Source organism: Spermophilus citellus (assembly GCF_964194105.1).
Source record: "Spermophilus citellus genome assembly, chromosome: 4".
Lineage (NCBI taxonomy): Eukaryota > Metazoa > Chordata > Mammalia > Rodentia > Sciuridae > Spermophilus > Spermophilus citellus.
In genome coordinates this window covers 162236863-162259398 of record NC_138185.1, presented here as the reverse complement: position 1 = coordinate 162259398, position 22536 = coordinate 162236863, and the positions used below count along the sequence as shown (strand labels likewise).

The 22536-nt window shown below is 35.4% G+C and overlaps 2 protein-coding genes across 5 annotated transcripts in view; both read right to left on the bottom strand.

The window, feature by feature from the left end:
• The window catches only part of GPHN (gephyrin), a 612413-nt gene that overhangs the window by 35629 nt on the left and 554248 nt on the right, over positions 1 to 22536 (bottom strand). For all 4 annotated transcript variants that reach the window (XM_081290454.1, XM_081290455.1, XM_081290456.1 and 1 more), the window contains one exon: positions 16587 to 16708. In XM_081290454.1, coding sequence (XP_081146580.1) covers positions 16587 to 16708 — 122 coding nt within the window. The remainder of the gene's footprint in view (positions 1 to 16586; positions 16709 to 22536) is intronic.
• LOC308646171 (proline-rich protein 13-like) lies at positions 14183 to 15239 on the bottom strand. The gene has a single exon (XM_081288831.1). The coding sequence runs from the start codon at positions 15198 to 15200 to the stop codon at positions 14772 to 14774; it is 429 nt and encodes a 142-aa protein (XP_081144957.1). The 5' UTR covers positions 15201 to 15239; the 3' UTR covers positions 14183 to 14771.

Sequence of the window (22536 nt, the reverse complement as noted above, 5' to 3'; positions counted from 1 at the left end):
CTCTAAATGAGACAGCATATGTTTTTCCAAATTTCTCATGACTGTGAAGCTTAATGTCCCCTCACTTTAATGCACAACTTAGTAAGAGAGGAAGAAGGAAAGTCAGGGACTACAGATGGTAAGAACTATAACAAGAATATCATTTTATTTTTTTATACAGGCATGAGAGGGGAGAAGAGGAACCTAATATCTATCAAATATACAACCTTCATAGACTTTATGAGATAAGCTAGTTGGTAGGTGGCATAGCACAGAGATTAGTACCATGAACTCTAGAGTCAGACTGCCTGAACTTGAATTCTGGCATCACTACTTGCTAGATGTCAAACCTTGGACAAGTTGATTACCTTCTCTTTGCCTCATTTTTCTCTAAGTAAAGTAGGGATAATAGAATTGTTATGAGGACTTAATAGCATAACATATAAAGCACTTAGAATAGTACCTTGAGCAAATTAAGTTTTAAAGAAAACATAGAGGTTGCCGTTACTATTGCTGTCGAACTGACAGAAGTTGTTATGGTTTAGATATGAAGTATCCTCCAAAAGCTTAAGTGGAGACAATGCAAGAAAGTTTATAGCTGGAATAATTGCATGACAGCCTTAACCTAATAAGTACATTAATCCACTGATAGGGATTAACTGGGTGATAACTGTAGGCAGGTAAGATGTGGATGGAGAAGATGGGTCATTGGAAGAATGCCTTTAGGGTACATATTTTGTCTCTGGTGAGCAAAGCTTAGTCTCTCTGCTTACTGATTGTCATGTCCTGAGCAACTTTCCTCTTCCACATCCTTCTTCAGATGTTCTGCCTTACCCTGGGCACAGAGTACTGGAATTGGCTATCTATGGACTGAGACCTCTGAAACTGTGAGTGCCAAATAAACTTTTCCTCCTCTAGAATTTTGTCAGGTCTTCTCGTCACAGCAGCAACAAAGCTGACTAAAACAGAAGTTAAGCACATGTACATACACAACAACCTGGAAAAATACAACTTTAGCACCTGGGAAGTTTTTATTCTGGAGAATACCTATGACTAACAGAAGAAAATCTTAGATTGGGATGTAAATACATTCACAGAGTATCATGTGGAAAGTCCAAAGGGCAAGATAGGCCACATCGAGTTTGAATAGTTTCATTTACTACAGGATATGAGTAAAATTTCCTTGTCCTTTAGATTGGCATGTCCAAGTGTATACTGGGATTGTTCTGGCTCTGGGAAGTAATCTCCCAAGGAGAAGGAACAAAAGTAAAAGTTTGAAAAATGGCTCACATAAGGTCCAGCCTACCAATATAGGGACCCTTTCGAGTCATTCAGTTAATTGTTTATGCAACCACAAAATTACCCAGCTATTCCCTGAAAGTAAAATCTATGTATAAAATTAGAAACTTTAAAAAAATTCATGGTATAGATTTGAAATTAGCTGTTTGGGCAAATATCTACGAAGAATCATACTGAATAATGGGTATATTGAAAGTATTTTTGAATCAAGTATTTTGAACATATTTCTCATTAATCCTTTTAATTTTGCTTTAGGGAAAAAGAAAGGCAAAATCAATATATTGTATGGAAGCACTATGTGATATACATACAATAGGTTCCTGATGCTCAGAGTTCTGGACTCCTTGCCTTTCTGGATCACGTTATCATTGAATTGAGCCAAATGAATAAACAATGGAGTAAGTGGGGAAAGCACCATGTAGACTGTGGTTCGGGTGAATGGCTAATGAATATTATCAATAAAATACGATTTTCTGCCATTACAAAGATACATTAACTAATTTCATTAAACTCAAAATATATAATTTATAACATTGATTCTATTAGGATTACTGTAAAGCCAATAGAAACAAAGAAGCCATGATATGTATATCATCATGGTACTAGTAGTCTTTGTAGGTGGATAAAGTATGGTTCTTTATTAGAAATAAACAAATTTATCAGTGATTTTCAAAAATTCATTATTTTCATATTATCCAGAAAGTTTTTTCCTATTTTATAAAACTGTGGAGTCAACAACTGTCCACATAAATTTTCTAATTTGCAGAAATAAATTAGAAGGGATTTTGTTCACAATCTTTACTATAATATACCATGTTTCAAAGAGTATGCTCAGTGCTACTTTCTACTCTGTGGCCAGGAGATTAATAGTCATTGACTCTGAAGTTGGAAAGGTTATCTTGTCCATCATCACAGCTGGGCCTTTTATTTGGGTCCTGCTCTTCTCTGTTCTTATTTGTCCCTCTCTCTCACTCTACTTTCTGCTATATACTTTGGTGTTTGAGGATCTGGTCAAAGATCATGGGTGCTACAGATGCAGATCTGTCAGCACTTAAAATGATCTATAACTTCATTTATGTTGCATACTAGATCTTCACTTATTACCTCAGAGTAAATCCATGAAGTAAACTGAGTATTATTATATCCATTTTATAGAAAAAAAAGTGATATTCAGATAGGCAAAGTAGCATATTAAAATCTAGTCAAAGCAATAAGTGGCAGAACTGGCTAGAATCACACCTCTACCTCCTCATGTTTGTTTTATTCCCTCCCTAATCAGAAGTGATGTGCATTTTTTCCCCAGGCATATGATATGTAATAAAAGCAAGATTCTCATGAGACTGGACCCTTATGTAAGGTACCTTTTACCACTTGCGATCCTCTTTACCACTGTGATGGCATGCATATGAGGTCCAAAGTACCCTACCAGCTTCTTGAACCCTTAGGGTAAACAGGACTTTCAATAAAAAAAGGAAAACACTGTGAATATAAGAAGCCAGAACTGGAAGCTAGAAGAATAAGCAGAACATTTAGTACAGCTCCTAATGAAATAAAAGCCTGGGAGAAGAGATAATTTAACAACAGCAATAATCATAACAACACAAAAAACACTAATGGATATTCAATTTCAACATTAGAAGGGTGCTATAAAACAAAAAAAAATTCAGATTTAGTAGATAGAGGTGAGCATAGTCTCCATGGAAAACTCAATTAGTGGTCTAGAAGATCAAGTATTGTATCTCCAAGGATTGTATAAAAATACAAAAAGATGGAAGTCATACAGAAAATAATAAGAAACTTGGAGGACACAGCAAGAGACTGATATAAGACAAACAGGAATAAGGAGAAAAAGAAGGGGGGGAAATAGGAACATTTCATTTATTTGGAAAGAGCTGGACTTGAAGAATGAAAAGGTCTACTAAGTCCAGGTAAGGACTGTGAAAAAATACAAATGTAAGCATGTTCTGATAAAATTTTGTAATTTTAAGAATAACTTTTAAATCTTAAAAAGCTGCCAGATAGAAAGATTGGTTAGTAACAAAGGAAAAATGATATTGGCCTTGGGCTTCTTATCTATAATATAAAAAACTACAAAATAGTAAATTAGCATCAACATTTCTCTCAGAATAAAGGTGTACAACCCCCAAATCCTGTACCCAGTCACACACTTTCACCAGTCAGGATAGAAGAATATTTGTTAAAATGCAAACATTCACATAACAAATCAAGTAATGTTCTAGAAAAGTGATTATAAATAAAAAAGTGAATCAAAATAGAAATCCCAAGATAGGGGAAGATAGAAGGAGAGAAAACAGTACTGAAATACACTCAGAGACACATATTCACTCATTTATAAAAATATATAGCTAAATCTAAATGGCTAATGATTGAATAAATTGGGTAGTTATAATTGTGTTTTCAATATGAATTCCTGAAGTTATAGAGATTTACTATAAAATAACACTTATAATAATACTCTAGAATTAAAAACATTCTAAAGCATTTAAATAAAGTATTACTCAGAATTACCTAAAAGTTGAGAGATTGGGAGGAGATGGAATGTAAAAGTACTCTAATGTTACTGCCTTATTGATGCAGGGAGTGCACAAGAGAAATAAGTACATCTTGTGGGAGCGATATAGTCAGCACCTTGTTTTTATATAATAGTGAATAAATATATATTTGATTATGAGTATCACTAATTGGAAGGAGAACATGAAGGGAATTAGAAGATATAGCATGTCTTCCAAAATAATAAGGTGATAAAGGATAGCAAGTAGTGTCTGAGTCTAACCACAACAGAGGAAAGGAAAGTTAGAAATAATAAAGTTGCATAATTCATAATAAAAAGTAAGATGGAAGCAAAAAAAATCATGGGCATTATTTATAGCACATTTGGGTAAAGCAAAAAGAATTTTATGCTAGAGTTACAGTAATTTAAGGCTAATAAAAATTAGATTTTTTGTTTTAATCTCAAATCCCATTTTAATATGATTTATAAGGGACAGACTTAAGAAATAAAAGACTGAAAATAACAAGTAGGGCAAAAAGTCACGAGGCAAATGTTAATGAATAAAAAAAAAGGAGTGCCAATGTTAATGTTAAAATGGATTTTAATGTCAAAAGAACAAAAAAGGATAAAAGAGAGTCAACAAATTGTGATAAAAGGTAAATCTGTAAAGTATATCTGTCTTATAGGATGGTCTCATCTCATCTCATCTCGTTTAGGCTTGGTGACTAAACTGCCAAATCTTTGTACACTGTGGCCACTCTGTAAAGGTGCTGAATGAACCCTGAATTCAAGTCAACCTCTCAGTAGTAGCTCTGGGAATAAAGAGTAGTTAGTTATTACATTTGTAACAATACTGTAGAAAATACTGTCTGACCATGGAGCAGAAGATGTTACTTAACATTTACATAATCATGGTTTCCTCTTTGAGAAGATATTAATGCAAAACAGGACCGTGTATTAAAATATCTGAAAGGCTACCATGCAAAGGGTGAGTGAACTTATTTGGTATTGCTTCAAAGGGCAGAATTAGGACTAATGGATGGAAGAAACAAGAAGAAAGACTTTGGCTCAGTGTCATGAAAAATCATCCTTTCTAGATAGCCATCCAACAAGAGAATGTGCTGCCTCATGAGGAAATGCAATCTTTTCATTAAAAAACAAATTAAAACAAGGGCATGGGATGTGGCTCAGTAGTTAAGTGCCCCAGAGTTCAATCCCTGGTACCAAAACAAACAAACAAACAAATAAACAAACCTCAAAACAAAAACCTGATGGCTACCAGGAAGGGATTTTTCTTAATTTCTCTATTGAGTAAAGGCTGGACTAGTTGATAACAGAATTTCCTTTTAATTTTAAGATATTGTAAGTCTATAGAAATACTAAAAGTTACATAAATACTATTCTCTTTGCACATCAAGACTGAAGCATTGAGGGAAAAACTGATTTGAGCATTGCAATATGATACTATCTTTTAGATCAGACTCTTTTTTTTCTCACTTTGTGAACATTAGGGGCATTATTATTCCATCATTTGACTTAAGTGAAGGGGAAAAAAAATACAAGTATCTTTTTTTCCTAAAGCCATGCCATTAATTTTCAACTTGGGAGATGGCTAACAACAAAAGTAACAACCTTGGGCTGAGGTTGTGACTTAGCATTAGAGTGCTCGCCTAGCACATGCGAGGCCCTGCGTTCGATCCTTAGCACCACATAAAATAAATAAAATAAAGGTATTGTGTCCAACTATAACTAAAAATATATATATTTAAAAACAAAACAAAAGTAACAATCTTCCTAGAATTCTAAGTCAGTCCCCATGTCTCAGAAGTATAAACTTAATAGTTAGAAAGAGAAAGGAGAAGTATATCTCAAAATAAATGTATCAGAGAATGAATGTGGCTTTCTCAAAACTATATGGACTAATCAGTTTCTGTGAAGGAAGAGTATAGTGTTTAGAGACTATAGACCATTTTTTTTGCTTTGCAAATCAGCAAGTCTGATTGCACAGGGGGCCCTACTTCATTAAGAGTTTTTTGCTTTTTAAAATTTGAATCTGCCTTAAATGACTATAATCCTGATTCTGGCATATATTTCTTTTTGCTTTACTATGAAGTCTGCTGCAAAATCCAAAACCAAGACAGAGCATTTACCCAAGTTTAGGATTTGTAAATTTCAGACAGCATATTCAGAATGCAAATGCATTTTTATTTTAAAATATTTAATATAAACACACAGATGGACAACAGCTGCTAATTAGTTTTCTGTTTCATCTGTTACACCAACTGTAAGTTGTATCACTTTAAGATGAGTGATGACGACAGTTGAATGGTGAGAAAAATTCTAGGATTTGTAGATTAAGGAATGGTGAACCAGGCGCGGTGACACGTCTGTAATTCCAGCTACTTGGGAGGCTGAGGCAGGAGGATCACATGTTTAAGGCCAGCATCAGCAGTTTAGTGAGACCCTATCTCAAAATAATTACAAAGGGCTGGGGGTGTAGCTCAGTGGTAGAGCATCTTTGGGTCAATACCCAGTTCCAAAAAAAAAAAAAAAAAAAAGAAAGGAAAAAAAAAGGAACAGTGACAGTTAATCATTTGAAGATAACAAAAAAACTTAGGATATATATTAATTCTTCAAAGGTCAAGGATAAATTCCTCAATTACAAAATTTTCTGTGTGTCTACTTCATGTATGGAATAAAACTATACTATATATAGTCATCATTTTGTCCTTCATCAATTCCGATAGATGTTCTTGTGCTAAAGAGTCATATAAAGAAAAAAGGGAATATGGTTCCAGTTTGAATTTTAAAAAAAAAATTAAAAAAAATTTTATTTAAAATTTTTTTTAATATTTATTTTTTAGGTGTACTTGGACACAACACAGTGCCTTTATTTTTATGTGGTGCTGAGGATCAAACCCAGGTCCTTCCCGTGCTAGGGGAGCGCTCTACCGCTAAGCCATAATCCCAGCCCTCCAGTTTGAAAATTAACAAGCTAGTGTAAACAACATTTGAAAAAAAATTTTAAAAATGAATAAGCAAACTGATATCATTAATTAAATTCAATTATATAACAAATTAAAATGAAATACAAATAGTGAGACAGAATGATCAGAATTGGTTTGGGACAATTAAGAAAGGCTTTCTGGAGGATATTACTTTTTATGAGGTGAGGGTAGGAAAATAATTTCTAGAGGTACAGTAATACCTAGAGGTTATTATTAGAAGAAACAGAAATATCAACTATAATAGCATTTTTTAAGGATTAAGAAAGGCAACTGTAATAGCCACTAAAAAAATCTTTCATAGTATGAAGAATCTCATCATTAAACATAAGTTTGTTAAGGTAGGAAGAATATTCTTTGTTAATCAAAAGAAAATGAGAGATGTTTGCTGACAAAGTGATCAGAAAATAAATCTATTATTTTGATTTAAATATTAAAATTTTTTATTTTGAGCACAAAAGGGTGTTTATTCCATAAGAAAACCAGGCAGTTATAAAGACCAATTCACCAATTAAATCAAAGTCTAATTTCTCTTTGATGATTAGAAAATTCCTTTAAGAACATTAGGAAATAAGCACTAAGAAGTTAGGACACACTTGGTTCAAAAATTGGAAATTGTAAAGCACTGGGCTTTGCCCATGTAATCACCATACTGTTAAGCCTATCTTGGTAATTTCTGCTAAATGTGCTAGTTTTGTAAGAACTCAATTTGCTATCTCAGTACTTGTTAATCTTCTACTTCATGCTTTAATGTGAAGAGGCAGCTTCACAAATTGGCAACGTTGAGAGCAAGCAATTCAAATCCAGTACACAAGAAAGACTATGACAGAGGCAAGCAAACCAAGAATGATTTGAGTGGGGCAGGCTTTTGTTTTTCAGAAGGGGGACCCTTTTTCTAATTTCCCAGTTCTTTAGGTCTTGAAAGGCTACAAGGTCCAAGTCAGCATTTGGTAAGCTGTATTAAAGCTGAAGTAGAAACACAACTCAATATTCATAGTTTTAGGAATGATTTAAACTCAATTAATGCTGAATTTTATTTTTAAAAAAGTTCCTCAAGTGGATTCTGTATATTTGGAGCATGATTACCACTTGTTACATTAAAGAGGTAAATGTGTAAGATTTAAGCCCAAGAGAGAAGCTCCCCAATATTTAAAATAGCCTTTTAAATCCATTTTATTTTATTTTATTTATTTATTTTTAAGATGATGGAACATTTTATTTATTTATTTTTTTAAATTTTTTATTTTTTTATTGGTTGTTCAAAACATTACAAAGCTCTTGACATATCATATTTAATACATTAGATTCAAGTGGGTTATGAATTCCCATTTTTACCCCAAATACAGATTGCAGAATCACATTGGTTACACATCCACATTTTTACATGCTGCCCTATTAGTAACTGTTGTATTCTGCTACCTTTCCTATCCTCTACTATCCCCCCTCCCCTCCCCTCCCATCTTCTCTCTCTACCCCATCTACTGTAATTCATTTCTCTCCTTGTTTATTTTCCCATTCCCCTCACAACCTCTTATATGTAATTTTGTATAACAATGAGGGTCTCCCTCCATTTCCATGCAATTTCCCTTTTCTCTCCCTTTCCCTCCCACCTCATGTCTCTGTTCAATGTTAATCTTTTCTTCCTGCTCTTCCTCCCTGCTCTGTTCTTAGTTGCTCTCATTATATCAAAGAAGATATTTGGTATTTGTTTTTTAGGGATTATCTAGCTTCACTAAGCATAATCTGTTCTAGTGTCATCCATTTCCCTGCAAATTCCATGATTTTGTCATTTTTTAGTGCTGCGTAATACTCCATGGTGTATAAATGCCACATTTATTTTATCCATTCATCTATTGAAGGGCATCTGGGTTGGTTCCACAGTCTACCAATTGTGAATTGTGCTGCTATGAACATCGATGTGGCAGTATCCCTGTAGTACGCTCTTTTAAGGTCTTCAGGGAATAGTCCGAGAAGGGGAATAGCTGGGTCAAATGGTGGTTCCATTCTCAGCTTTCCCAGGAATCTCCATACTGCTTTCCAAATTGGCCGCACCCGTTTGCAGTCCCACCAGCAATGTACAAGAGTACCCTTTTCCCCACATCCTCGCCAGCACTTGTTGTTGTTTGGATTTGCTGTCTCGTATCCTCTTTAAGGTTCCATTCCATCTGTCTAAGGTGTTCCTTGAGTTCTTTATATGACCATTTTTCTGATGACTCTAGGTCCTCCTGAATATTTAGGCTGTCCTTCATTGTTTGTACTCCTTTTCTTCCTTGCTTTTTTATGCTGCTCATGTTACTTCTTGTTCTGTTTGACTGCTGAGTTACTGTTTACTCCTATAAATTTATTTGATGCTTGGGAGGACAGATATTAGAAGGGAAGGGAAGAAGACACTGTCGCCGCTGGGTTCAATGAAGTTATCTCCTCCACCCGTGATGTCAGTTCTCTGCCATGGTGGTATCCCATGCAAATGGTGTCGGTTCATTCCCTTTGCTGGGTGACCAATGCAACGGGTGGGTCCTGACTGTGTCTCCCAAGCCCTGTTTCAATCCTGTGGCCACTGCCTATGAAGGCTCGGTTGGCTTTTACCTCTGAAGAATGTATTTTCTTTTGTAAATATTCTCTTCCATTTAAGGATGGCACCCAGACCTGGCTCAGCAAAACCAGCAAGTGACTTGGAGATCCCCAGCAATGGAGGGCATGGATTCCTTGCTTTTCACAACAACTGAACTCTCCTGTCTTCTCCAAAGATTCCTCTTGTGTTCTCTTCTTCCACAGTGAAAATATTTAATTATTTTCCTGTGTTACATTCTTTCTTAGCACCTTTATTAAGAACCTCTCCTGCTGTCTCCTCCACTGCCTTAAATCCATTTTAATTTTCACTTCTTTCTTTCCCCTAAGATCCTTTTCTTCAGAAATATAAAACAGGTCATCCCAGTCACAAAACTTTTGCGTTGTGCAATTTTCAGGGATTCATTTTGTTAGGTTCAGAGACACCCAGATGGCAGAAACAGAGTATTAGAAAGAAGCTGCTGTAGGAAAAGACAAGGAGACAGTCCTATCCCTGTTTAAAATAAATCCCATTATCATGACAACTGAGGACTTATCACCATTACAACTCCTGCCATAGGTTCAAATTTTAAAATGACCAATGGGAGTAAAATGGCAGTATTCTAATTAGGTTTTCTAAAGTAAACAATGGGGGGAACTGGAAAGTATTCTAATCAGGTATCATATGGCAGCCAATGAGAGAAAATGGGGTGAGGTCTTTAATATGATCTGTATAGGGAAGAGAATGCCCCATAGTTCAGGATACAAGACCCAGATTTCCAAACATTGAGGTTTTGAGCCTCTCTATTTTGCTCGCCCACTCTGCTTTACCTAACAGAGTGTTGTCTTCACCTTCAAGCCTATATAAGGGCTCAGGAGGCTGGGGTAGGAGGATCTTGAGTCAAAGCTAGGCTCAGCAACGGGGAGGCATTAGGCAACTCAGTGAGATCCTGTCTCTAAATATAATACAGAATAGGCCTGAGGATGTGGCTCAGTGGTTGTGTGCCCCTGAGTTTAATCCCTGTTAACAAAATCAAACCCAAAACCCAAAACCCCAAAATAATCAGAGATGCACATACGTCCAAATGACTAATATCTTGAGTAAATTCTGGCCTCACTGGATTAGCTGGCACATATAGTACTCTGTACTTATATATTTATCCAAACTTCCTCCTTTGTCTTAGACTCTTGCCCTTGTAATAGCTCATGCTGCCTAGAAGGACAAAAAGGAGGCTAGTAGGTTACTGAACCAGTCACAGGAAAAAGAAAACTAGGACATCTATGATCCCATATTCAAGGTAGCTAGAAATGGGTTGGCCAGTGAAAGAATATAAACTCACAAAAATCTGTGACAATTTGGAATATCTGTGCTTGACTAGGTTCACATTCAGGGTAGGGACATAAGATTTGGGAGTCCTTGGCATAAAGAAACAGAAGGACAGAAAATTAATGGTGAGCCATGGGAAGAGTTATTTTTAGGGAATAAGCATAGGAAGAATTATTTCAAAGTCAAAAGAAACAGACTGCAAATGGAGAATAAAGATGGGGAAAGAATGTTGTTAGAGGGGGGATATAAAATTGTGGCAAGAGGCCTAATAGCTGGTTTTGTGGGCATTTAGTTTGTGCTTATAGATACCATTTCAACAAGGTATTGTTATTCAGATGAAGATAAATCAAAGCTGACATCATTCTGTGGTAAAAGTCACAATTTCTGTTAATTTAATCTTTCTTTTTTATTGGTGGGGATTGAACTCAGGGGCACTTAACCACTGAGCCACTCCCCTGCTTTTTCTTGTATTTTATTTAGAGACAGGGTCTTGCAGAGTACCTCAAGGCCTTGCTAAGTTGTGGAGGCGGGTTTTGAACTTGTGATCCTCCTGCCCCAGCTTCCTGAGCTGTCAGGTTTACAGGCATGCCCCACCAGGCCCTGGCTAATCTCTTTATTTTTAATTCTACTTTCAAATATGATATTGAGTGCTGGGGAACTTTTTAAAATATTTTTACTATTAGGCTATAATTTCTTAGTGGTAGGATCTATGTTTATTTATTTCAACTTCCTATCTTCCATATGAGTTGGCTTAGATTTCATGGTAAACACATGATTGGATTTATTATATTTTTGCTTCTTCCTGCAAAGAATGGATCAGTAGTTTGGTATCAACTGGACGCTTGTTAGAAATGCAAAATCTTAACCCATCACAGATTTGTGAATCACAATCATCATTTTCAATAAGATCTCCAGGTGATTCTCAGAGGAATCAGTACTTACTGGTGACTGAAAAAACAGTGAATAAATAAATTGTATTGGTCTTATTTCCAGTCCCCTTCATCATAGCTCATGTGATACATCTCAGTTCAATTATCTTTCTAAAATAATCATTTATTATGTCATTTTTGCTAAAAAAAAAAAAAAGCTTCAAATTTGACAGAATTGGATAGTTCTGCCTGGATTGCAAAACCTTTCAAAATATGGCCTCAAATTTTTACTATATTTACCTGCATTATCCTTCTACTAGAACTTCCTGTTCTAATCATTTGAACTGATCTGAGTAGATACTTATTTCTTCTTCTCTATATTTATTTGGTTCTACTTCTCTATTTTTGATCATTCAGTGTTCCCTGTTTGGATTAACACCTCATCTTTTCCCATCTAAATCTCACTCATTCTTCTAATTATAGCTAAAATTGCACCTTCATAAAAACCTCTGACCACTCCAGCCCATAGTGCTACTACTCTTCTGACATATAACATCTTGGCTTTATGATGATACCAGAGAATTGTGGACTCTTAGTCTCAAGAAATTTAGATTCCATTTCTACCTCTGCCACTAACTAGCTGTATAATGCTGAGTAAGTTATTTAACATCTCTGAATTCCAAAATTTGCCTTTTTAAAGAAAAGAACTAGGAATCCCAACAGTATTATGTTCCATATAGTGTGTGAAAATATAATTTGGGGAATGTATTTTAATATACACATAATATTTGTAAATGAATGCTTTTCAAATATAGTTGTTAACTCTCAGGTATCTGAAGTACCACTTCTATAATTTTACTGTACTAATAAACTATCCTCTTCTTAGATAAAAGGTCCAATAAATGAAGACAAATTTTAGGCCAACTTAATCTAAATATGTAATGGTTTACTCTTTTACTTTACATTGTCAAAATTATGGTAGGTTTAGATAAGACCAAGAACTGAGAGACTGAATCATATAGAATTTAAAAACCAGATTCTATCCTTTTTATATGACAAGAAGAGAACTGTCACTCTCTACCCATATGTGTGATAGCTTAGATAGGGTTCTGTGCTTGCTGACATTCTTGAGTAATTTCTCTCCCTTGCGTTAAACACAGAGCAGAGTTTCTCCTATGACCCTGCTTGTATTCCTGCAGAGTTTCCTGCAGAAGCTTATATATAACATTTGCATTCATTAGCAAAAGGCTATGAGAAAGAATGAAGTGGGAGCCAGCCTACACAGAATATCAAAAGGCTGTAGGAGAAATGTACTTGTTTTCTTTGCTAAAGTCCTAGCGCAAATTTCCATTAAAATAGTTATAAATTCTTTTCTCCCACATTCTACCTCTGCATTCTAAACCATTCACCTTGGACCTCTAAGAGTGACAAACCTAAATTTGCATGTTGTTTTTAAAAAAAAACAACCAAAAAATTGTTCTCAGTTTGATATAAGGCACTGCTATCAAATAAAAGGATAAACAGAGATTGGCACATTTCTTGAATTGTCTATACCTGCTTATAGTTTGTTGTTGTTTATGGCTATACTGAAGGTACATCTTGGAGTTAAACGTTAACAGCAACATTAATTATTAGGAAATGTTAATAAAAAATCAACAGTTTGGATTCCACACAATTAAATATTATCATACCAAAATAAGAACCTTTCAATGGTGTTTGGCCTTTATAGAAAAATGTCAATATAATACAGTAACTTTAAAAAAAAAAACCAAAAGTCTAACAATAGAATTAAGAATGGACAAAATTATAGTCCAGAGCAGTTTAAGGCTAAGAAGAAAAAGAAAGCTTCTTTTATCTTAGAATATTTCTTAGAGCTTATTAATGCACTGGAGGCAGGGCTAGCACCATCGTTGGTTGGAAAACAACTGTACTAAATCTAGTGAGTTTGTTTTCTACAGTTTGGGGCCTGCTTGCCTTATTTATTTCTGTGCTTTTAAAACTCTTAGATTCATCTTGTCTCTTTTCAGAAGTTGATTTTTGTGTTCTTTAAAGCTATGTCTGCATCAGGATAAGTTCTAGGTGCTTGAAATTTATGTAAAAGAACAGACTAATTCCCTTTCCTTGCAGTAGGTCTTTTCTACTATCTTCCTAGGACTACCAACCCTGATACTGCATAACTTGTACACTGGCTACATCAGTATGGGTTCTGAGTTGGCTGGTGGACTTCTTCAGAAATAAAAATCCAGGTAAATAACAAATGGCAAAGATTTAATAATAACACTTATTATTATAAGTGTTGTGTTAGTAGTGGGATGCTCAGAAAGCAGACTTGCTTTTGATCACATGTGAGACACCATTAAAGAGTCATAGAAATATTTGAGAAATTTTTTTTTTAAAGAGAGAGTGATAGAGGGAGAGAGAGAGACAGAGAGAATTTTTCAATATTTATTTTTTAGTTATCGGCGGACACAACATCGTTGTTTGTATGTGGTGCTGAGGATCGAACCCGGGCCGCACGCATGCCAGACGAGCGCGCTACCGCTTGAGCCACATCCCCAGCCCATATTTGAGAAATTTATAAGAGGGCTGAATTAATTTGGTAGGTGGGGATAATATACTCTTTTTTTTTTTTCCAGGAGAAATAGTTTTATTTGGACCCAGAGTTGAAGAATGAGAGTAGGACCTGAGACAGCATATTGAGTTAAGGAGTAGAGATTAGCTTACAAAAGGGCAGTCAGAGATCATCAGCCAAGTGGACTCTACTTCCCAGCAGCCTTGCTGTTAGTACAATCAATAAAAGGACTGCTGGGAAATATATTTACCACTAAATCACCCCAGTGTGCCATCATTACAAAAATGTACAGGTTTTTCATCATAGTGAAATTTCCACAAACCCACCTTTTAAAATGAAATTTTAAAAGATCACATTTTACAGAACTTATACTTGTCTTCAGCATTTAGCTCAGAGGTCTCACCATCTTCAAAAAAACAGCTTCCCTGCTAAACTTTTCAGCTATAAAATCTATTAAGCAGTAAGAAGGCTACCTTTGCTAGCCCATTGCAATTCTCTTCCCATTTTCCCTAGCCAGTCAGGACTGAACAGCAGGGTAAGGCTCAGGTAGGGACAGGATGGAGGGGCACAAGGGCTAAATTCCCCCAGTACAACACGGCAGCTGGAGCTTGATGGGACAGCAGAACTGGTGAGACTTGAGGGGAGGGTCCAGGCCCTGTATTCAGTCAGAGTCACTGCTGGAAGAGGAGGAAGAGGAGGAATGCTTGCCATGCTTGTGGTGTTTGTGCATCTTTTTATGAGCTTTCTTCATTTTCTTCTGCATCTTCTTGTCCATTATCATTCCTGGGCCTATGATGCCAGGAGCCATGGGGTTCACAGGAGGCATACCAGGGGCAGGTGGTGGGTATGGAGGAGGGTAGTGACCTGAGGGTTGATGTCCTGGATATCCTGGTTGTGGAACAGGATAAGGGGACACACCTGGAGGAAAACCTGGCATCCCCTGGGGAAGTCCTGGGGGACAGGGACCAGGAGGAAAAGCTGGATTGACAGGTGGTGGATATGGTGGATACCCAGGATTGGAACCTCCAGGGTACTTCAAGTTGAGGGGATGTGGATTTGGTTCTGGGTGCCTGGCACTGAGATTCCACATATTCAGGTGTTTCCCCAAGCCTTCCCACAGTCGCCTGGGCTTGATCCATCCTCCTCCAGTCTCAGCTCTCACTTCCTGGTTACTCCCATACCATGCTTTGGCACCCGCCTCTATTATCCGTCATAATATACTCTTAAATATGGGCAATTATAGTCACTCTGCTTCCGTTTGTATTTTCAGTAGATGGAGTTGGGAGAAACTTGTGTTACTCAAGGATTCAAAACTCAATATAAAAATCCTAGAAAGCTATTATACTTAAATTTTAAAAAAATTAATAATGAAAAATCTGACCATCTCTCTTACTCTTCTCACCTGTGTTTTTCGTGTATTTCTTGAAACCAGTGGAAGTGTAAATAGGAATAACACTATCATTAGTAGTTCTGATAGGTAACAGACAGTCACGAGTAGTGGGAACATGAAGTTAAAGGAATAATTCTATAAACTGGGCCTTCTGTGTTGACTCCTTCACACTTGCTTGCTTATTTATGGTAATGGAGATTGAACCCAGTGGTGCTTTACCCCTAAGCTACATCTCCAGCCCTTTTTTATTTTTGAGACAGGGTCTCAATACGATGCTACGGCCTTGCTAAATTGCTGAGATCACAGGTATGGGCTACCACACATTTGTCTGCAGGAGAAATGCAGCTCTGAAATGCTGATAAGTTATCTTGAAGAGGGGGACTTTTGTGACTCTATACAGACTAGATTCCAGAACTCAGGGACAAAAGGATAATTCCCCTTAACTATAAAAATTTGTCAGAATAGGTTCCAGTTAGAACCTGTATGCATGGGCTAATGTGACCCAGAGTTGTCTTGGATCTTTGCCATGGACAGTGGGGGCTTGAAACTCTGATGCAATCCCATTGTCAGTCAAAAGTCAGAGAATGGATCTGGGTGAGACTCTGGAAATTTACTTGGGATTCCCAATAAAATTGGAGAGAAGAAAGAGCATGCAATCCCTCTTTTCTCTGAAAGAATCTACTCTCGGGAGTATCCCCTTTTTAGTTTTCCTATTCTTTCTAAAAAACTCATTCCTGCTACACTGAGCCACTTTCTAGAGTGATGGCAAGAACCAGTAAGATGAAACTTTATAGCTGCCTTGGATCAGTTGGCAGGTCCAGGCATAAAGCAAACACTATAAAAAAAAAAATCTCTGTACACCTAATACATCCATAGCAAAGTAAAATATTATAATAACATTCCAAGAAAATGTCTATTCTCAAAGTACATAAACACCTCTATAATTCTTTAGCCTCTGAAGAATGTGATCAGTGAAAAATTATGGTATTAGATTTTTGTCTTTGGCAGCAATTCCAACTAGTTAGTGTTTTAAAGTCAAATTTGTAGTAACAATAACAAATTTTCAAAATAAAATACAATACTTACTTGTCTCCAACAATTCCCAAGTTGATTGTGGGGTAACCATGTTCCTGAATTGTTGCCAAGAGGGTTGAACGATTGCTATCTCGAATCTTTCCTGGTAAGAGGTCATCTTCAGGATTTAGCAGCTAAAAGCCAAAAAAACACCACTAATTATTTTCTTAGAATAATGTTGCCTATTTCTAATGGAAAAATAAACAGAACCAAACAAAACAAGAGCCCCAGATGTACTAAGCATAGTTCGGCACTCCTAACACCTATAACAGTATCTGGCATCATATGCTCAAAGGATCTTTGGAAAAATATTCAAGTAAAGGAGAATGAGAAAATGTTCTTAAAGAATTTAAAACAACAACAACAACAACAACAACAACTGCAACAACAGAGATTTCCACTGTGTTGAACAGCAGATCAAATATCACACCATCTTTGGCTACAATTTGACAATAATGTTCTGGAGATACTGGGCCTTCCTAGTAATTGGTCCAAAAACAAAAACAAAAACAAAAACAAAAACAAAAAACAATGATCTTTTGTCCTCCCAAAATTATTTTCCAACATATCTCTCAATGAGAACATCTGAAGTAGAGAATGTGTGACATTATATTCTAAAGTTTGAAGAGAATGATCATTTTTTTTTTCAAAATTTTTTTCTTTTTTCTGAAGTGGGATCAACAGTAATAAAGAAATTAGACCTTTCTAAAGGAGGCAGATGTATCGTCTCCGAGACAAACTTAAGTAATACTTAGCTCACATTCATAATTCTGTTACTCTGAATTTAGTTGATCTTTAGATATTTAATATCTATTATTAGTATGTCTTGGAGAAAATCAGAAAATGCTATTCTATGGTATGAAGTTCCAATAAGATAGAGCGTATAATAGGAGGAGCTTTGGATTCAGACCCAAACTCTTTTTCTTAATTTTCTCATTTGTAAAATAATTATAACAACTACCTTCATGGTACTTCTTAGCACTGAGATAATGAGTACTCATTTTTTTTTGCAGATAAATATACAATAAATGTGTTTCTTTTTCCTTCTTTATGATATATGATGCTGAAAGGGTTCCTATTTTCTTCCTAGTTGTTCTTATACTGTTATTCTTAGATGCTCATACACATGGAATTAGTTTACAATGTGAACATAGACTATTAGATTATAAAATACTTAAGAAAGGGAGTCCTTAACACAGAGACATACACAAAATATAACTTTAACATTAGGTGTAAAATACACTTTGACTTCAGAAAGGTTGAATGTTTTCTCTGATATGCAGAAGGTACATCAAAATAAAGAGTGGTAGGGTAAAAAAGGGGGAGAGAAAGGGAGAGAAAGGGGAGAGGGAATTTTATCAAAATAGAGGAAAGATCAGTAGAGGGGATTGAGGAGGACGAAAAAGGGACAGGAAAAGGGAAGAACAGTGGAATGAATTTGACCAAATTTTCATATGTGCAAGAGTGGATGTGGCATGGTGGGTCCCAGAATCAGGTGTATCCAAAGGACAGTAATTTTTTTTTAAAGTATGTATTTTAAAAATGTAAATAGATTGAAGAGAGATCAATCAATGGACTGGAGGAAGGGGAATGGGATGGAGCAGTGGCAGATGAGGGAGTGCTGGGGACTGAATTGGAGCAGGTTGTGTTCCATGCTTTTGTGATAATATCAGGGTGTATCCTAGTGTTGTATATAACTAAAAACAACCAATTAAAAAATACACTTTAATTTCAGAAATGTCACAAGGTTTAAGAAAAGTATTGTTTTTCTTTTTGTGATGTGGAGAATTAAACCCAGGGCCTTACCTAAGCATGTACTCTACTGTTAAGCTGCATCTCCAGCCTAAAAAGTTCTTCTTTGAAGTGAGAAAATCTGAAATATTTATTTAGGAGGTCGAAGGCAAGCCTACACACCCCAGAAGCTTAAGATAGTCATATGGCCAATACCTAGGGCTTCATATATCAGTTCTCTTAAACAGTAACTGTAAGCACCTTTCATCTTTATTCTGACTCAGTGATACTATGGGGTCAGACTTCTGGCTTTATGTTGCAAAAATAGCTTTGTAGTCACCTGTCCCCTTATATAGATTAAAGAAAGACTATGAGTATCTCAGGTAGAATCACCTGAAATTCTCCCCTTTAAATACTATGCTGATTTAACTTAATCACATGCTTTGTGACACTGCAACCCACTTTCATCCTTGGTCATGGGTAGGCAGTGCTTGAAAAGTTGCTATGCTAATATAGATTAATTTTCTGATCTTAGTTAACACATTATTGAAGTCACTCTAATTTTAAAAAGTCAAGGCTTGTAGCTCTTTAACTTGTATGGTTACATTTTTTTTCCTTTCCCTCACAGCAGGGTACTTATTACCAATTAAGTAAGATTCTCTCGATATTGGGGTATTTTCTTTGCATTCATATTCATTTCTCATTTTGCTGCAGTTCCAGAAATAACAGAAGAATTAAAGATCATTAGAGGATGAATTATGTGTCTGAAAAGTTCACCTAATAATAGTTGATTAAATGAGGGTGTGGAATTTACAGTATATTTTGAGTTATTTTTAAAGAAAACACAAAGAATTAAATAGAAGATTCTAAAGCTAAATATACTAGGAAAAACCTCACAACTTTCCTGTCTATAACTAAAACTTATTTTCTCTTATACTTCTAGTCATTTTGGAAATGATACCTAACATTTATTATAGTTAAAATACAAAAGAGAAAGAAAAAGAAAACAAAAACAAAAACCCCTCAACATCTCCATTTTCTATCTACAACATATTAAATTTCAATTTCCTTCTTTTTTTGGCATTGTAACTGGTGCCATTATCTTCCCAGCTTTCAAATATTCAATTTTGAACCCTTTCCTCTCTTTATAGTCTACTTTCTTCCCAAAGGCCTTGATTATTAAGATTCTAATCTATTTCCTCCTTATCCCTACATTTTTCATTCCTCCAAATTCCACAGTAACAGCATTCATTATATTATGTATGAATTTTTGTGAAAGCCTTATAATTGGCTGCCTTACTTACAAATGCTTTCCTTTTGAGAAATAAATCAGACATCAACTTGCAAAACCATACTGTTACTTGCATAACAGATGTTTTGTACCAAACTTTGACACATAACTCAAACTATCTTAAGTTAGAATTTTTTAAACATAAGTTTGTTCAGATCCTCTGACATAGAACCAAGAACAAATTGATTAAGAGTAACTTCACATTGACTTAAGTGCTCCAAAGATAAGACTAATTGTTCCAGCAAGTCACTTACTTTACAAATTCTAACTTGGCATGGACCTTACTTATTATCTTATGCCTTAAAACCAGCCCATAATCAATCCTAGTTCTCAAAATGTTTAAGTACCTTTCTGTAACTTCCTCATTTTGAGACGCTACGGAGATTTGTTGAAGGGCAGTGTAATATGCCACTCCAAAATATACCAATTTGGTTTAAGGATGATATTTGAGCTGACAGCATTTGAGAAGAAACAGATACAAGAAAAGCTCTCTGCTTTCCCCTCATTTACAAAAAATAGGACATAAATTTCCAAATGTGTCCCTCCTTCCCTATCCACAAGGAAGGACAAACTTATTGGTCTGAAGATGGAACTAGAGGTATCTACAGAACAAACTTTATTAGCTTTTATCTATCATTAGTTTCCCATATATCTGCTGTCTTGTCACTAAAAGTTTAAGATAATTGTTCAATGTTAAAGATGCAGTACAAGACAGACTTATAACCATGTCTTTGAGAATTACTCACTTTACTTTGGGTATTGGCCATGTATACATACATGAGGTATACATGGTAATAAATTTGTTTTTCTCTTATTAATCTGCCTCCTGTTATGGGGGTCCCAGCTAAATATTCAGAAGGGTAGGTTCTTCTCTTACACTGATAAGGTGATATCCTCTCTTGCTCAGAAACTTTAATATATTCAGCTTGCTTTGATCATCAGGTTTCTGGTGGTCTTTGTATTAGGACTAGGATAGTTATGAAGGTCTTACTAAGACTTAAGCAAGAACCCTTGCCATTGGTATTCTCATATTGGTTACATTGCACTTCACTGAATTCTCTGAGACTCTGCTTGGGGGATCTTTGTTTATGATGAAGGAGTAAGTCTAGAGCTTATCTTGAGTTATGATTCTTTTTGTTGAGCTTCGAAAGCTAGGTGATATTTATTTTATTGGTTGTAAGAATAAGATTCTCAGGACTTTTTGGTTATTTGGTTAGATTTGTACTATTTTTGGTTTTCATTGGTGGAGATCTGCTAAGGCATTGATTTGATACTAACAATCCTATATAAAATGGCTACACTGTGTCTACAAGAATTTAAAAATTTTGTCCATGTTTGAGAGACAGCTTTGGGAAAGAGCTCCTCTTAACCAATCCTGGCCTGTTAATTTTTACAGTTAACATTCAATGGTTTTAGTGTTAGCTAATACATTGATAGATTCATCATAAACTTGTGTTACAATCCTGGAATGATTTTGGCTTCTGTTTTTTCTTTCTTGCATTTATCTTTCTAAAATGCATAACTGCATTAAGGAAAACTTGAAATTACAGTGGCCATTTTGGAGTAGTTTTGACACATGATTATATAACTATTCACTTAAAAGTACTTTCAGAACAAAAGGGGGATATTATTCTGGGTATTTTATGATTAGCACTTTTAAAAATTATTATATAAACTTGAAAATGAAATTCTACCGAAAAAGTAAAAGTTCTTTTGTTAAACCTTCTTGAAGAATTTGTCTTATGGTTGTAGTGTTAGCTAATACATTGATAGAGAAATCATTTAATTTATTTATTGTTTTTTAAAGAGAGAGAGAGAGAGAATTTTTTTTAATGTTTATTTTTTATTTTTTTAGTTTTCGGCGGACACAACAGGCTTCCTCCTTAATTTCTGTTCTTCAGAGATTTAATCCCACTGGCTTTACAGCAAGGGCCTAAAGACAGTATCTGAACTGGTTGGTCACTTTCTCCTTTTTCATGTATTGAAATGGGTTTGCCTGCATCTAACTGCATTAAACTTTTTAGAGTGGTCAATAACTCTTTACATACTCACTTTCTTTCTCCCTTTTCTGGAAAATTTAATTTATTAATTGATCAACAATTCTGGTCAGATGTTCATAACCTTAAATACTGAGATTGTCCAGATAAACAGATCTCTCTCTCTCTCTCTCTCTCTCTCTCTCTCTCTCTCTCTCACACACACACACACACATACACACACACACACACACACACACACACGAAAAGTCACATTATAAAGTCTGATGGAGCACATTACTATTCCAAATAGCTTTTAGTTACACTCTGGGAAAAAAAGTTTTAACTGAGAACTATGACAATTGCCTCAGTTACTTGGTTATAAGATAAAGAGGAATATTCATAGATTTTAGATATGATTTAAGGAGTGTCAAAAATTTTGGTTTATAGAGAGCTGTGGAATTGCTCAGAAGTAGACCACTTCTCTAGCATGCATGAGGCCCTGGGTTTGAGCCTTGCACTGCAACAAACACCCAGAGAGAAAAAGAGAATTTGTTTTATAAATATAGATTTACAAATTATATTAGACAAATGTATATAATGTTTCTATTAAGATGATTTGATGATTTTTTGATTATTTATTATTTTAAAACTTATTTTGATTTTTTCCTTTTTGAGGCTGGGTAGTAGGGATTGAACCCAGGGGAGCTCTACTACTGAGCCACATCTCTAGATCTTTTTATTTTATTTTTGAGACAGGGTCTTGCTAAGTTGCCCCGGCTGGCCCTAAAGTTATGATTCTTCTGCCTTAGCCTCCTGAGTTGCTGGTATTACAGGCATGCACCATCAATGATTCTTTAGACAGATTAATAGTTTTGGTTTAAAAATTGTGTTGTTTTCTTCCTAACTTTGTGACCATGTAAGAAAATTATATTAGAAGAATATTCTAATTATGAAAGCCTTG